General features: G+C 39.7%; 1 protein-coding gene across 1 annotated transcript in view; it reads left to right on the top strand.

Annotated features, from left to right (window-relative positions):
* Positions 1-16,703, top strand: part of KCNQ3 (potassium voltage-gated channel subfamily Q member 3) — a 186,557-nt gene that overhangs the window by 157,421 nt on the left and 12,433 nt on the right. The window contains exons 4-9 of the mRNA XM_058832271.1: positions 1,248-1,420; positions 3,375-3,530; positions 4,883-4,993; positions 5,899-5,994; positions 7,343-7,437; positions 8,659-8,685. Coding sequence (XP_058688254.1) covers positions 1,248-1,420; positions 3,375-3,530; positions 4,883-4,993; positions 5,899-5,994; positions 7,343-7,437; positions 8,659-8,685 — 658 coding nt within the window. The remainder of the gene's footprint in view (positions 1-1,247; positions 1,421-3,374; positions 3,531-4,882; positions 4,994-5,898; positions 5,995-7,342; positions 7,438-8,658; positions 8,686-16,703) is intronic.

Genomic DNA, 16,703 nt, shown 5'->3' with positions numbered 1-16,703 from the left:
CCATAAAATTACTCATTATTCATGTTTGAATACCCTCCTGCAACTACTCATTATATCCACAAACCAACCAGACAACATTTAGGGGATCACTCTGCTCTGAGCACCTGTCATCCCAATTCGGTCACTGATTTTAGGATATTCTCCTTTGTTTCCATTTTCTTCAGGACAAGCGCTGGGTTTTTTTCTTTTTTTGTACTCTGGGAGCCATGGTGCTGCATGAGTACAAGCCTCTCTTTCCTCTCCCTCCTTTTGTTTACCTCATGGATCAAAATGGTAGACAAAATTGTGACAAATTTTCTTTGTGCGTCTGTGCTATCTCAATTTAGTACTGCTTCTTTGAGTGCTACTGTTGTACAGATACTTCTGTACTTCTAGTAGGTTTGTGGAGGCAGCAGAGTGTGGGAAAGTGGGATTGATACTGTCTCAGTTCCTCTCAGTAGAATTGTCATCTCACTTCTGAGTCTGAATCTTCACTGATATCTGGGTAAAAACCAGAAGATATCCTGGATTTATTAAAATCATCTCTCATTTGTCACTGGTACAATTTTGTTTTGAGAATGATGGGAAGTGAATAAATCTGAAATCCACTCTTTTTGGCTGGAAAGAGAATATAAAGACAATTCAAAGACTGAGTGCTCTGAGAATGTTTAAAGCTGTTTGACACCACTTTCTTCTTGTGTGTGCATAAAGGATCAAAAAGCAAGGGAAAACAAAAATAAAAAAAAACCAAAAAATAATTTATTTACATTTCAAGCCTCTTCAGTTATCAGCAATTTGGTCCTGTGAGCACTTACAAAAAACTAGTAGTACTGCCTTCTTTTAGTGGGAAAGATTTTAGTGGGAAAGATTTTAGTGGGAAAACTCAGCCAAAATAATGAAGTGGTAAGTACCACTTCAAACCTGAATTCCTCATCTGCTGGCCTGTTCACTGTGGTGTTCCAGTGGTACAGATGAAGTTAATGTTGATCTTCTGTCAGCATTAGGACACTGTTTCTGTGCATCCCTAAGGGAGCTCGGTGTCTCAGGTCCAGTGCATTGATCCATAAATAGATCCCAAGGCTTTCCAGAAGGTTCTGTGCCTGATGCTGACGGTGTGGCAGGTGCAGATATCTGATTAATTGGCAAGAATTGCATTTTCAGGCAGCTTTGAAGCTCGCCTAGGGAAATTTGCAGCACGAGTAGATGGGATTAAGGAGCAGGTGATGGGGCCACTTTTGTTGGCAGGCTTTGTTCTTTTTGCCTTGCAGATATCTTTGTGCTGATCGCTTCCGTGCCGGTGGTTGCTGTTGGGAACCAGGGCAATGTTCTGGCTACGTCTCTCAGAAGCCTCCGCTTCCTTCAGATCCTGCGGATGCTCCGCATGGACAGGCGGGGCGGCACCTGGAAACTTTTAGGATCAGCTATTTGTGCACACAGCAAAGTAAGTGAGGAGCTTGCAGGGCTCAGTTGGGGATTGGGGAGAAAGATTAAAAGGAAAGAGAGGGGATGCACATGTACAGCAGTGCCTTGGGGTTATGTTTAGCGGTTCAAAGTACAGTTTTGTTCTTTCAGCTTTATTCCCTTTTCCATTCTCTGAACCATTTCTGCCCCTTGTTTTACCTTCCTGTGCTCAACAGTGGTGCTGGAAAGTGAGAGCACGTTCATTCCCACACGTTACAACAGGAATTTTGCCTTTGCTGTCAATGGAAACAGGGACATCACTTTTATAGTGAAGGATGCTGAAAACCTTGACAAAAATGCCTGTGAAGTTGCAACATATTTGCAATGGCTTCTCAGACTTGTTTGATCAACAGATGGAGCAGGACTCTGAAGGGATTGGAAGATTAGCCTGAGAAATGTGCATAGAAATGTTGTTTCTGGGGGAACTATGGATAAAATTTCTTTTTGGAAGCTTAGGTCAGACAATACAGAGATGGACACTGTGGGAACCCAGACAGGCAGAGATATCTAAAGTCATCCTTGCTTGGTCTACCTTGGTGCTGTAATCAGACACACCCTGTCTTGCACCAGACAGGTACCTGTGTTCTTGCAGTTTCACAAAACATTATTACAAGTGAAAAACTGTCTGTTTAAAAATCCTCTAGATAAGATTTCTCATCTGCACAGGATGTAGAAAAATTACATATACTCCAATATATACTGCTTTTTCTTACTCATGAATTACATTCCTGACATTTTAGGGGGTTTTGATAGTTAAAATGCCAGCTGGCATAGCATATTTAGACTTTGCTTCTGTTTAGGGGCTGATGGGGATGCCCACCATGCTTCATTTCTTATCAGTGTCTGCTTCTTCTTCATATAAACTTGATACAAGACAGGTGGCAGATAAACACTTACGTCAAGAATTTTTTTCAGGAAACAGATCATGGAAGAAGTCTACATACCAAAAACATTGTTTAGAAATTGTTAAAGGCTTCATTGTTTGGGATTTCATTTAAATATTATTTTTTTGGTTTCCCACCATGCACTTTGAGACCTCAGCTGGCTGAGGGAGATAAGAAAGGGTTGTGAGAACTTTGTTTTACTGGAGATAATGGTGCAACAATTTTGCTAACAATTTATTTCTGTGACTGCACACCAGAAATTAGCTAAGAAAGTTGATCACTTGTCTCAAGATTAAATCACAAAGTTCTCAGCTACAACACTTTTTTCTTTTTTTGTCCAAATAAAGCTCACATAAAATGAATTGGAATATTGATTTTTTTCTTTACCCACTTTTGAAGACCTTAAAAAAAATGTTTCTGCCTTGTTTCAGACATTGCTGGGATTTTAACTTGGGTGGCTGCATGCCCCACCTCAATGGGATTAGACACACGCTCCACTTTAGTTATTCTCTCTAAAATAGCAAAGTTAGGGGTTTGTTTGCACACAGAATATTTTCAAGGTCTGTTCTTATTGCATTAATTCATATTGAAGACATCATTCATGATGGGATCTGCTTTGATATGGCTGAAGAGATGGAAGTGCATCCTGCAGTCTTGGCTCTCTGGAGGTAGGGGGAGGGCAGAGCTGTTGATTTGCTTGCCAAGACTGACCAAGCCCAGGGGCAGAAGGAGAGAGTCAAGGTCAGGGTCAGAGCCCCACATCCCTCTGTGCCATGGGTGCAGCTAAGCCCTGAACCCAGCTTTATGCAGAGCTACAACTGCAGATTCCTCCAGGCTTCTCCTAAGGAAGATTCTGTGTAAGAGAAAATTCTTATAAATCTCTGCACTATTTCCCACTAAGTGCTGAGCTGGGCTGGCCATGGATATGACCAAAGCCAGCAATGACAGCTCTGCTGTGCCCTCTGTGCTCCTCTCTCCTGATGTTTACTTTGCCACTGTGGATACTGAGGCTCTTTTCAGCCCCTCCATGTTCATCTGTTCCTTTTGCAGGAACTCATCACTGCTTGGTACATAGGATTCCTGACGCTCATCTTATCCTCGTTTCTTGTTTATCTGGTTGAAAAAGATGTTCCTGAGAAAGATGCTAATGGGGTGGAGATGAAAGAGGAGTTTGAAACCTATGCAGATGCACTGTGGTGGGGGCTGGTAAGTGACTCCAAAAATACCTTATACCCTTCTTAAAAACTTCACGTCCCAAAAGAGATAAAGATTTAGGGATTACAGTGCAAGTGCTGCTATGTTTGGCTTAAAGGCACATTACCCAGTAACATTACCAAAGTAGGGGTGCCCCTACAACCAGTGAACAGAACCTACAACCCTGTTGATTGAACTTCAGACAAAGGCTATTAGGCCATTAGGTGTTTATACCTCCTTCAGAAATCAAACTGTGTTCCTGGTGTCTGGAAAACCTCTCTTTTAGAGGAGCATCTCTTCAGGTGTAACTGCACTATGGAAGACTGAGGTCCCATGCCAGCAGTGTCCTGCCTGTGAGAGCTGGATCTTACAGAAAATGCCGAACCAGGGCTGGCCAATGGATGGTTTTGTTGGGCTATCAAAGAGCACCAAACATTTGGGCAGTTGAGACAGACACGCGTGGTGGTTTGGTTCTTACAGTGTCAGTGACTGAAGATGCCTCTGTGTTCAGATGGAGGAAGTAAAAAAAATATTTCTGGAAAGAAAAACTTAACAATTCTCCTTTCTTACATGCATTCCCCAAAGATTAGGGAATGCATGTATCATCAAGTAGGATGCTGGACAAGAGGGACCTTTGATACATCTGTTCTTGTCTCTTCTGATGAAGTGAGGATTATTGGTTTGCATCACTACTCATTCAATCACAGAATATTCCTGCCATTCCAGAACTCATGTTGCTTTGTTACTGATAGTCAAGGAAGTCTGTGTCATGCTGTGACTTAAATTCAGCAGTGTATTTTTTATTTAATGTAGTTCACTCATCAATATAAAATACTCCCCTCCCCCCATTATTAGTCAAAAGATACCAAGAGTTGCATAGACCACCTGGATCTTTCCATATCATTTTATATCCAGAACATTCAGGTATAGTCTCAGTGGTGAGAAAATGTACACAGCTGGAAATTAACAATTGCGCCAGAAAGGAGAAAGTTTTCACAAAGACATCTTTGTTTCAAGAAGACCAGGACTTCTTCAGCTAGAGCTAATTCTGACTAGGTTGTAAAGGGTCTGCAAGCTGTTTACTGGCAATTCCCATTCCTGACTGTGTACAGGTGGGCAGGAGATTCATGTGGAGTTCACTTGCAGCAAATGCGTCTGAAAGAGGCAGCTGCTTTGAGACTAAAGCCATTCTCCATGCAGTGCCTTGGGACTGTGGTTGGTGGCCCATCCTCCAGATCCTATTTCACAAAGCTGTGCATGAGCACCCATAGGGCTAAGAGAGTTACACAGCTTTCATGGTGACTTTTACACAGAGCTCTTGGCTTTGTTTTTCTTACATCAAGTCCTGGTTCTTCTGCCTGCAGATCACCCTTGCTACGATTGGATACGGCGACAAGACCCCCAAAACATGGGAGGGACGGCTGATTGCAGCCACATTCTCTCTCATTGGAGTGTCTTTCTTTGCTCTTCCTGCAGTAAGTACCTTCCTCTTCCCTGTTAGACACAGCCCAGTGCTGTGCACTCACAAAAAGAAGGTAAAGTTAATAAAATCACCAGTGGAACCAAATACCTTTCAAAGAAGTACTCCAGAGACTTGAGTGGGTCTGTATCAGTAAATAGAACTTGTTTTTTCCCAACTTTGCACAGAACCTATTAGGAATAATATATCACCCCAATACTCCGCAAATCACACTGCTAGTTGGCACAGGACAAAACTAATCCAGCAAGTGAACAATCTGGGAAACCACAAGGTGGTTCATGAGACTGTACACTGGCACGTGGTAATTTACTGGTATTAGTATAACCCCCACAAGACATATTTTCAAAGGATTTGGGGACTGCTATTATAATAATTAGAATTTGACCCATCTTACCCAGACTTTTATTTTCTTTGTCTACAATGTCCTCAGATAATAATGAGACAAAATCTGACTGTCTGGGCTAAAGAGCAACAGAAAATGTTCCAAGCCCGGATTTTAGGATATTTTTCCTCTAGATCCAGACTTTGAAAGAATTTCACAGAGGATGACAAGTCCTGCACTCCCAGATCCAAAGTATGGCTTAGGACAGCCCTTGTATAGTGCAAGCAGAGTTTCAGTGGAAGTAGAAAGTAACACAACACCTGGACACCTCCAGCTTGGAAAGGCAGTAGACATTCAAGAAGCCTGTTGAGGACCTTGAAATGATTTGGTGTGGCCTGTGGTCCTTGAGAGGACCATGACAACCTCCTGCCCCATGAGTGGAGCATCAGGAAAGGCATGGGAACTGCACAAGGATTCCGTATAGCCATCTCCACCCACATACCTGCATCCTCTCATCATTAATCCCTTTTGTTCTGAGTAAGAAATGTCTAAAATCTTCCATCACTCTATGCTTTCAGGGCATTTTGGGGTCAGGGCTGGCACTGAAGGTCCAGGAGCAGCATCGTCAAAAACATTTTGAGAAAAGAAGAAAGCCAGCAGCTGAGCTCATCCAGGTTTGCAGCCGCTTTCCTATTCCTTGAAAAAGTGTTTTGTGTGAGGACTGTTGCATCATGTTAACAAGGGCCACCACTCCTCCCCTGTCCAAATTCTCACTTCCCATTGCAGGAGGTGAGAATTTGTGTTTGTCAGTTTTTCAGACTGAGCTAGATAATCCAGAGGCCCTTGCAGTTTTGAGGAATCTTTCAGCTCCCAGAATATCTTTCAGAAGAACAGTGTCTTTCGAAGAAAGGATCTCATCTGCTGACTTCTGTAAACCAACTGCATCACTGCCACAAAATCACATAAAACAAGCTGTTAAAAACACATTCTATACAAAATACAGATTTTTTTTCAGTTCCTTGAGAAAATGCTTTTCTGTGCAATCAGTTATGTTTTATTGATGTGAAAACAGTAACAGAAGTAGCACAATAGACAGTGACAATTTCAATCAAGGAAAATAAGATAAATAGTATATATGGGTTTTAAAAACTAGAACACACCCTGTATCCTCTGTTAGGTTACTGGATCATCCAAAAATTCAATGGGAAGAGAGCCCTTACCTCCCTTGGACATAATTTGTGGACTTGGTTATAAGTTCAGGATATTAACCTTAAAACCATTAGTCTGTGTGCTGAAAAATTTTATTACTAGGTATGGAGCACATCCTGATAGCAGTTAAGTACATGACAGCATTTTCACAGAGAAAGTTTCTGTGATAACAAATGGAAGCATTGGTGCTCAGGATCAAACCAATCCTCAGGAGAAATAGTCTGAGTGGCATTAAAATTCATGGCTGTTCTCATTAAAAACACACTTTAGCAAACAGAGGGGGCTGCAGGCAGGAGTTGTGAATGGAATTTAATCGAATTTAATTTTAAGTTAATGCGTCTCCATGAGCAGCTGGCTTATTTAGTTAGTGGGTTTTAGGTTTGAGAAATATTTTTGGGGGGGAATTTTAATTTGAACTAAATGCTGAAGTATAACATTGCTCAGAAAAATTTATTCTCATGATACATTAGGAGACAAATTATCTTAAGTACTTCCAGAGGTACTGGACAAGTCCAGCAGTGCTTGAAGGTCTTTTAGACATATTGGACAGGACAATAAAACCAGTATAGTCTAATGTAACATCATGTTCTGTTAGGTTTTCTCCATGTCCTGTCTTCTTAACAGCCCTCCCAGATCAAAATTCAGTGTCAATAGCTTTTTCATATAGTGACACTCATTTGGTATGGCTGATTAGTAATTAATTTCCAGATAGTCACTCAGGTGCATCATTGTGTTCTTTGAAAGAGTCTGGCAGCAGTCAGCTGGGAAATAACTTCAGCTAACAATAATTATTTTCTCTCCCTTGTAATTTAGGCTGCCTGGAGGTACTATGCTACTAACCCCAACAGGATTGATTTAGTTGCTACCTGGAGGTTTTATGAGTCAATTGTATCATTTCCATTTTTCAGGTAAGTGCATTGTCCACCTCTCCATCATAATTTTCTGTGAAGAATCAAGACAGGGAACACAGACTTTATATCAATGAGGTTTTTTTAGGTTACAGATGGTTTCCAGAAAACTCTTCTGAAGAAGAGGAATCTTTGTTGAGGTAGTGGTTTAATTTCAGTCACCACTGCTGAGTTCAATGAAAGCATACCATGCATAAGACACTCAAATAAAATGGAAACTTATATGTTTGTGACTATTAGATTTATCCTCACTCTCCTTGCCTGTCAAACAGGCATCTTTCTCACATTTAGATCTTAATTTTTTTTTTTTTTTTTTTTTAAAAAGACATATATAGCCCTATGAAAAGCCAAGACTTTTAGCTACGGATTATCAGCTGCTAATGAAGGGCATTACATATCCAAGACAGTGCTTTAAACTTTTCTCTAGTCTTGCTGTTGTGCCTCATTTTGCAAAAAAAGTGCCCTTAAACTACTGTTCAGCTCAGAGATCTTCACGTGTAGTTGTGCTCACTGCACTGACACTGAAGCTCCAGCTGTTGCTCAAGACTTGACTTGAAATGTTTCTGCTTTTACAAAGGGCAAATTACAAATACTCACCCTTTCGTTGTTTTAGTCACAATACATTTTTAGAATCAATTTGATGTGCTTCAAAAAGGAAACTTCTGCAAAAAAACCCACCAGAAGTGTTTAATTAAAGCTCAGTTAATTTCTTGCCTTTATCTCTTCTCACTCTCTATTCCCACATTTTCCATTACAGAATAATTTCTTCAGGATTTCTTGACTGCAGGGTTTTTCAGAGAATAATTCTCAGACTCAAAAGAAGTCTGGGCTCATTACTGTGGCTTCAAGCTTGCTCATTGTGTGTAGGTTCTTCTGTGATTCAAGTGCAACCTGAAATTTAATAGGTGTTTTGCAAATAAGATCCTGGGAGAGAGGGCAAGGGAGATCACTTCTCACCAAAGACTGGATTGCCAATCTAAGCAGCACAGATTGTTTTCAGGAATCTAAATAATTTTCTTCTTTTTTTTTTTTTTTGCTTTATGACTGTTGAGAATGAGAATGAGCTTTTATTCTGCTTTTTCTGTCAGTTATGGTCACAGAACAAAAGAGATGTAAGATATTAGCAGTAGATTATCAATTTATATTTTAAAAATATGCTGAATTTATGACGTGATTCTTCTCTCCTTGCTTTCTTGTAATGCATCCTCTCTTCTACAAAAGGAAAGAGCAATTGGATGGTACTGCCAGGTATGTAGCTGTCATTATTATATATATATGTTTTAATACAGCTGTTGGAGGATGCAAGCTAAATAGTTCTTTGTGGATTCATGAGCTGTTAACTAAATCATGCTACTAACACCACAGGTAATCATTAAAAATTATTAACAAACCCATTTCCTAACTGCTTGCTTTCTTTCCTAGTTTAACAACACAGCTAAAATGCTAATTGTACAAAGGCAGTGTTGCTTGCTGATTGTCTGTAAACAGCTTTATTGTCTGTTATGACTAGTCATGGTCTAGATTTCTCCTGATCCATGCTGCAGAGGCAGGGTTGAGCATCCAGGCTGTTCTGGGGGGAATTTAAAGCTCTGGTTGCTGCTGTTGCTCCACAGTCTCACACAGAGCAGTGTTGTGGTGTGAGTCAGAGACAGTTCACCATGTGCAAAGATTTGCTGGCAATAAATACAGAGATGGGTGTCTGAGATGGAACAGCAGGATAGTCAATCTCTCTGGCAGCACTGTAAAAATCTACATTAGGTTTGAGGCCTGGTGCCACCTGTGCTGAAAAAAATGGGAAAGCTCCCCATCACCCCAGGGTATTTATGAGCAAAGAAAATGAAGCAATCATCAGTCCCAGTACTGGTCAGTCACTGAAGACTACAGCAGAGCAGCTACTGCCAGTCAACCTGCAAAGTCTCAAATGGAAATGATACATTTATAACCCTCTTCAGAGAAGTAGAAGAGTCAAATGCACATACAATAATTCTAAATCAAAACTTAATGTTAACCTTCTATCAATGGGTCACCCACAGTGAAATTCAATAGCAATTAAAGGATAAAGAGTTTCACAGACTCCTGCTGAAGCTACTTCAGTTTGCATCCCAATTTACAGTGCAGAGAAAAGGAACAAGAATTGTAGCTATATTTGAAAACTATAAGCCAGAGGTCAGGTCTGAGTTCTGGTCCCTGGCCTGATGAGAAATTATGGTTTTCTTTTTGTTTCTTAAACATTTTGTGCAACACATGACAACTTCAATAAAGTTCCTTCAATAAAGGAAGTTGACCAAAAAAAATAAAGATTAACACTTGCTGTTTTCCTGGGAATATTTGGAACTTAAGCTTCTCTTAGCAGAGATGAAAAACCTATCTCAAGTTTTCTTACAATACAAGCAAGTGCTCTAGTGACAAAATACTGGGAAAGGATGTCTTCCTCCTTTTGCCACCAAAATCATGAGCTCACCTGCCCCTCCTCAAAGACATCTGGGTAGGAGGTACCCAGTTTGTGAACCCCCATGGACCTTAAGTACTTTATAACCATGGCACTCCCCAGGATAAGCAGTCATGAGCAAGCTCAGTTGCATTAATGCAGATGTCTGGAGATTTCAGCCATCTCCAGAGTTGGTAACAGCTGAATTTGGTCTTTAGTATGTAGGGAAGAGCTTAGGAGCTGAAATCCTTTTGAGTATGTAATTCCATATCTTGAGTCAAAATGTTCTGGCTGAGATGCAGCAGCAGATTAAAATTAGGTAAGAGAATGGCTGCTGCAGTTCACTGTTGGTGGCAGCCCCCCTAGAGAAGCTCCTGCACCTGCAGCAGTTCTGAGTTACTGTGGCTTTCAGGCCAGTAAAAATCAATTTATGTTGATACATTGAATTAAAAATGGAAAAGTATGACTCACAGCTGAAAATCTTTAAAACTATAATCCCAAGGCCACTCATTCTATCTGGATATGATTTGGTTTTATTTTATTATATATATATAATAACCCTCAGCTAAATCATCAGTACACCTGCATGGGAGCCTTCCTGCTAGCAGAAATGTGTTTATGGAATGAAGCATTCAATTAAAGGGATTGGAAACCCTCCAGGTAAACAGACATATTATGGTACTTGTGGGAACATCCTCTGACTTCAGTAGAAATGGGATTGAGCCATAAAATCTGTTTGTTTTGACAGGACCACATCCCATCTCTCATAAAACTCTTGTTTACAAACCAGATAATTAAAAAAAAGAAAATTCTTTCTCCTGCAGTGATTTAGTATAGAAATTATTACTTGTACTCCACTGAAGTTTGTGCTTTGACTGTATTGAAATAAATGAGCAATAAGGGAATGTGGTCCTAATGGGGAAAACAGCCCATAAGTGTCCTCAGTCTCCAGGTTCTTCCATCAGTTAAGTACTTGATGAGAAAGCAAGTAAGGAGTAATGCTGCTGTAGTAATCAATTGCATTGTCTGTTCCATGGTTGACAAAGGAGAGAGAAGAATTTGTCCAAAGTTTTCTTAGAAGCTTTTAATAAACTAAAAACAAGGCCTGGCTGTGTCAAAATTTGAGGACAGGAAGTGCTTTAAGTGGCAGGGTTTCTACTGAGTAGTGTGAAAGCTCTTTAGGAACTCCACAGTTCTAGAGCTGAACTCTGTGACAGATCCTTCCAGGATCTCCCCTAGATCAGGAGAGAAGTGGAGTTGGCATCACAAGGCAGTCACAGATAGATACAGGACTTGTTCTTAGACCATTTGGGAATAACACAGTGGTCACAAATGAGTGGAAAGTCCATTTCAGAAGTTAGATTCCAAGGCAAGGCTGCAGAGAACGACTTCATAGTGGAAAATCAAGTACATTTTTGGCAGCAATCCAAGGCTTCATTGAAGCTCCCTTTAAAATAAAACTGTGAAGATACAAGATATGATGAAGAGGACATTGGAACGGAGCTTGACTCTGTCCTGTAAACAGTGAAAGGAAGTGGCAGATATGATGCTGCTCTTTAAGAACAGCATCTTCCCATAGGCCCTGTAAAGCCCCCCAGCCCAGGAGGAGCTGGGGCTGTGCTCTCTGTGGCTCACTGATGGTGAGTTTCCTGACTCCATGCCAGAGGTGCCTCTACCTTTTTCTTCCTTAATCAATGCCTAAGCCTCACAGCCCCATGAAATCTCAGACAGCAATTGCTTTTCTCCCTGTATTCATCTGTTCAGCTCTCAAGAAGGGAGATTTATGAGGAAGAGATATTAATGCTCATTGCTGCTGCTGTGCAGAGAATCATTCAGCAAACGTTTGGGAGCCTGACCTGTATTTAGGGTGGGCGTTTGCTTGCCAGATGTATTTTTATTTTGAGCCAACTTTTTATGTCTGTGTTTTGGGAATGAATACTGGGGCCTGATTTCTCAGTGCTGTCATTAGTAGCTGTTCTACTGACTTTGACCAGTGCTGAAATTTGCATGTACAGGCACTTTAGAGAAGAATTTTGAACTTTCTCTTAGGGTTTTGTTCCTGACCCTCATTGTCCATCTTTAGAACTAGACATTAGGAGAGCACATTCATTCCTAGACCTATTATTATGTGATTGCAGAAAAGTAACTTATCCCTGTTTCCTTATCTCTACAAGATAAATAGTATTTCTGTGCCTTTGGAAAGTTGATTTGATTTTTTCAAGTAGCATAATCAGTACCTGTCCTTCCTATTACATGAGTATGAAAGAATTCATGAAATGTGGTGCATTTTTGTATTTCCAATGCTGACAGCAAAATGAAAATAAAACCCTATTTTGCAAGATGTAAAATTTCACTGTAAGCATTTAATCCTGATACATCTGCCCAAAACAGGAAGGAGAAAAAAGCCACTCTGATCTTCACACTACATTAACTACAAATGAAAGGCTCCCATTCTTTTTCATAGAGCTTTTCATGGGTAATCATTAACGTCTCATCTTAATAACTTTTCTTCACTTTACAGTAATGTCATGTTTAGTAGGGAGTCATTCTTTGGATCGAGCCTCACAAGAAAACTTAGGTATATACATTCAAGTAACAGTTGAGCCTTATTCTTTTCATATTTCTTGCATGCCATTCTCTGCCTGCACTTTCTTTTTTTTTACTACAGCAGTTCACCTAACCACCATCAAAAGTAAGGGAAAGTAAGACTGAAGAGTTATTAAGCATAAAAAGAAAGTTGCATGGCCTTGCAAATAGTTAATTGCTCTGCTGTTCAGAAAACATGGGATATTATCCTGGCTCTCCCAATGATCTGCTTAGAAACAGGTGTTTTTCTCTGTTTCCATAGAATGCAAATTAAACTAGCCTAGTCTGCAAATAATTTTGAAATTTACTGTGAGAAAAATATAAGAGAAACACACTTCCTTATGCAGTCCCAATCCTGCCAACACAATTCATGCAAGTTACTTTGAATTTGAGTTCAGTGGAACAACATTTTTACATGTGTATTTGCAGGTTCTGGTTCAGCAAATGGAAAACAAGTGGATGCTTTTGACCATCTGAATAAAGTTAGTGACATGCTTAAACATCTTGCTGAACTGTGACCTAAGACGTGGGACAAGAACTTTACCTTCCTGCAAAGAGACATAGAAATAGTTCATGGCATTTCAGGAATATGAAAGGCACATCATTAGAAATAATATTTTGACTGAATTGCAAAATATTTTAATCTATCCCACATCTTTCTGTCGTTCAACTTCAGTTGATTGTTCTCATTCCAACTTCATTCCACAAACATGAAATCATCAACATGCCACTCAGCTTTTCTAGCTGGAGCTCTTCAGGTTTTAGAGAGCAGCAAGTAAAGCACTTCATTTTTCCATTTGATGATTGGCCCATGCAAAATAGTCAAGAGATTTTGATTTTGCAGTTCAATTTGCTTTCTAGTGTTTAATACATGATATGTTCACTTTGAAGCAAAAAGTGGGTCAGCAACCATATGATTTCTACCTACAATGGCTACATCCATTGGTGAAATATTCATTCTGTTTTCACAATGAATTGGATTTGGATTATTCTTCCCATAGATTTATGTGACATTGTTAATTTTCATCCATCTCCAATCCTTTTAAAAAGTGTAGAAAAGAGAAGGGGCTAAGCAAAGGCCTTTAGTGTATGTAAAAGCTTTTTCTTTCCCTGAAAGGTGTAAAAGGTGAGCTGAAGTTGTGACTTGTGCTCATGTTTATGGGCAGATAATCTGGATGGTAGGTGAGTCTGGATTTTGAGTCATATCCACCCCTAAATACCAGTGAGGATGTACACCAGCAAGGAGCATGGAAATTTGTTGACTTAGAGGGGATATTTCTTTCTCACACATTGGAAACTTGCAAATTCAGACCTCGAGATTCAGGGTGCAAAATGAAATCTTTAGTTTTCAGGAAGCTGTAGTCAAATATTTTGAGAACATTTTTGTGAGATCCTCTCTGAAGGAAAGAATGCTACTCATGGAAAGTTGATTGGCTAGAGTTTAGAACTACCTCAGAAGTGTGAAATGTTCTTTGTTTTATCTTAAGAAATCTCATGGACTGTCTGAAATCAGTTGAGCAGCTTCACTGCAGAATTCATGTCTGTCATAACATTAGTTTGGTGCTAATTTCTATTAGGAAGTGTTCAAAGCAGAGTACAGAATACTTCTGGAAACCTCATTCAGAATGTTTGGTTTTCCAACACTAAGTTCACTCATATAAGTTCAGCTGGTAAGGTACAAAAATGCTGGAGTAAACATGACTTCCTTCTGCTTCCAGTTACCCAAGACTAATTATATCTAATGATTCTAGACTGTGAAAAATATGAAAAGATTTCCTTATTATCATTTGTCCTTGTTAGGTGAAAGTGGTAAATCCATGGCAGAGGGCTGTTTGATTCACTCTTAGAATTAATTCCCTATTTTTCTCTTCATACACGTACCATTTGTTTATGAAACTCCAATACTAGGAAAAGGATAGAGAGGAGAGTATCTGGATTGCATGATGGGATGTAAATGCATTATTTCTCTGCATGACTGTTTCTGGAAAATATTTCTAGTTCAGTGGTTCCCACTCTTTATTCTGAGCAAGGGCAAAACATGTGCTGCAGAAGGCAGCCATCTCTTGTATATCAAGCCACCAAAATAATCTCTCATGTGGTCCAAAATAATTCCCACTGCTCTCAGTGAGCAAAATTTTAAGAGCTGAATTTTTCTTTAGGTAGAAAGAAACTGCACTGCTTTCACCTTCCTCCCTTTCTGGTGATCTGTATCTGCCACAGAGTTAAGGAATTCTCATCCTGGGTCCCATTTCAAAGACACAGTGTTTGGAACCCATGAGAGAGAGGATGCAATAGCATGCAAGACAAGAAATTATGATTTATCCAAGCTAGTCAGAGAAACTACCCTGCATTTTTGTCAGGATGTTTGGGATGGATTCCTATCTCCCCAGTTTCTGGAACAGTGCTGGAAGTTGAGAATCATGTTTTATTGAACGTAAGGAAGCCATATGACGTGGGAGCACTGTTCCCAGGGGAGGAAGAATAGCTAACATCAGAAGGGGGAGTCTGAAAGATGAGCAGCAGCACATGACCCTGTGGTGGGAACCACTGTCCTAGCCCCTCTCATGAAGGATGGTGTGATCTGCGCATGCTTCGTGCCCTGGGACTGAGCCATGCGCATGCTGCTTCAATGGAGGAGATTGTGTCATGACAAAAAATGTTTCCTCAGCAGTTTTTTTTTTTAAAAAAGATCAATGAAAACTAAAACCCCAGCAGATCCAGATTTCATTCCTTGGAAATGAGAATAAAGTCCATTTCTTCTCCTGATGACAGATAACCATTATCTGGAAAGATGCTTGGGTTTTGTTTTGGGTTCTTTTGTATACAACACATGGTTGTATATTTTAATATGAAGCTGATGAATTATTTTCTGATGATTTTACTGCTCTGGCTGCCAGATATGAACACAATTGTTTATATTTGTTGCATAAAGATACTGTTATGATTCTGAATGTTACTTCAAGGGTTAATCTTCAGGATTCAATTAATGAGGAAGGCTTCAGCTCAGGTAACTTTAATTTAGACTAGAGAACTGCTTTTTAGAAGATTTCTTATCTAGATCTTTCCATAGTCAATAACAAGAGCCAAGTTCCCCTAGTGTAAAGTCATCCCAACCTGAACCACACTCTCTCCACTCACTGGTTAGAATTGCTGACTTCCCACTGTTTATAGAAATGGTCTAAAGAGTAGTCTTAGACAGGAAATTTAATTTTTTGACAGCTTAAAACAGATGAGTTCTAGCTCATAAACCTAAGATGTTCAAGCAACAGTCTTTGGAGAATAATTTCTTCCTAAACAGACACTTATCAGCTGGGAAAGGTGCAAAATTCTCTGAAAAGAAAATATGGGAATGTTTTCAGTTTGTATTACTACCTTAAGTCACACCCCACTGGAAAAAAAAACACCAAAAAAACCTCCACCCCGCAAATGAGCATGTCAACATATGCAGTTTGTCACTACAAATAAGTAGGGTTTTGTGCTGAATGTAGAGGAATATTTTGTTCTGATTTTATCTATGAGGAGGATATCAAATCTTGCATAGCTCTATGACAGATTTCTGCATATCTTGCTTATATGGCTATCCTATACTTAAAATCACTAGAATAATATTTTGGATACTTTGCATCATCTACTGACCCTTTTCCTTCTGGTCTGATCCCTACAGATTTTCACCTCATTTTATGCCTCCTTTTTTTCTGGTATGCAAGGCAGTTATCACAGGAGTTTAAGAAGCAAACTTTGGGACAGCTGGATATGTATTTTGAAGAACTAAGCAAGTTTCTGGAGAGAGAGTCAGAGGCCATGTGTCATGACAACTATTGTTATTTTAATGTAGTGCTAAATAGCTTTTTATAAACAACAGCAGTCTTTTGCCACACCTATTTTTCTGCTTCTGTGCATTTCAGGTTCTGTTCCTTAAAGATCTTTTTCTCTTGAGAGCTTCTCTGTAGTGTTGCTAATTCAGATATTGTGACCTGTAGCACGTTGCCTGAAGGCAGTGTGTGACCATTGGACTCTTCCTTTCATTTGAGATTCATCTATCAATCATCTATTGTCAGTGACCTGTAATTCCCCCACCTGGACAGAGCTGATCTCCATAACAAGCCTGTTGCACAACTTTTTCAGACCCAGAAACAAACTTTGTCATTTTATTATCACAGATCTCCTCATCCTAAAACTGCTTTGGTTTCTCCCTTCTTGTATCTTATTCCACACTCTCCTTCAGACTGCAAACATCACCACCAGGGTGTCC

The sequence above is a fragment of the Poecile atricapillus genome, chromosome 2, assembly GCF_030490865.1.
Source record: "Poecile atricapillus isolate bPoeAtr1 chromosome 2, bPoeAtr1.hap1, whole genome shotgun sequence".
Lineage (NCBI taxonomy): Eukaryota > Metazoa > Chordata > Aves > Passeriformes > Paridae > Poecile > Poecile atricapillus.
This window is presented reverse-complemented; position numbering and strand designations above follow the sequence as displayed.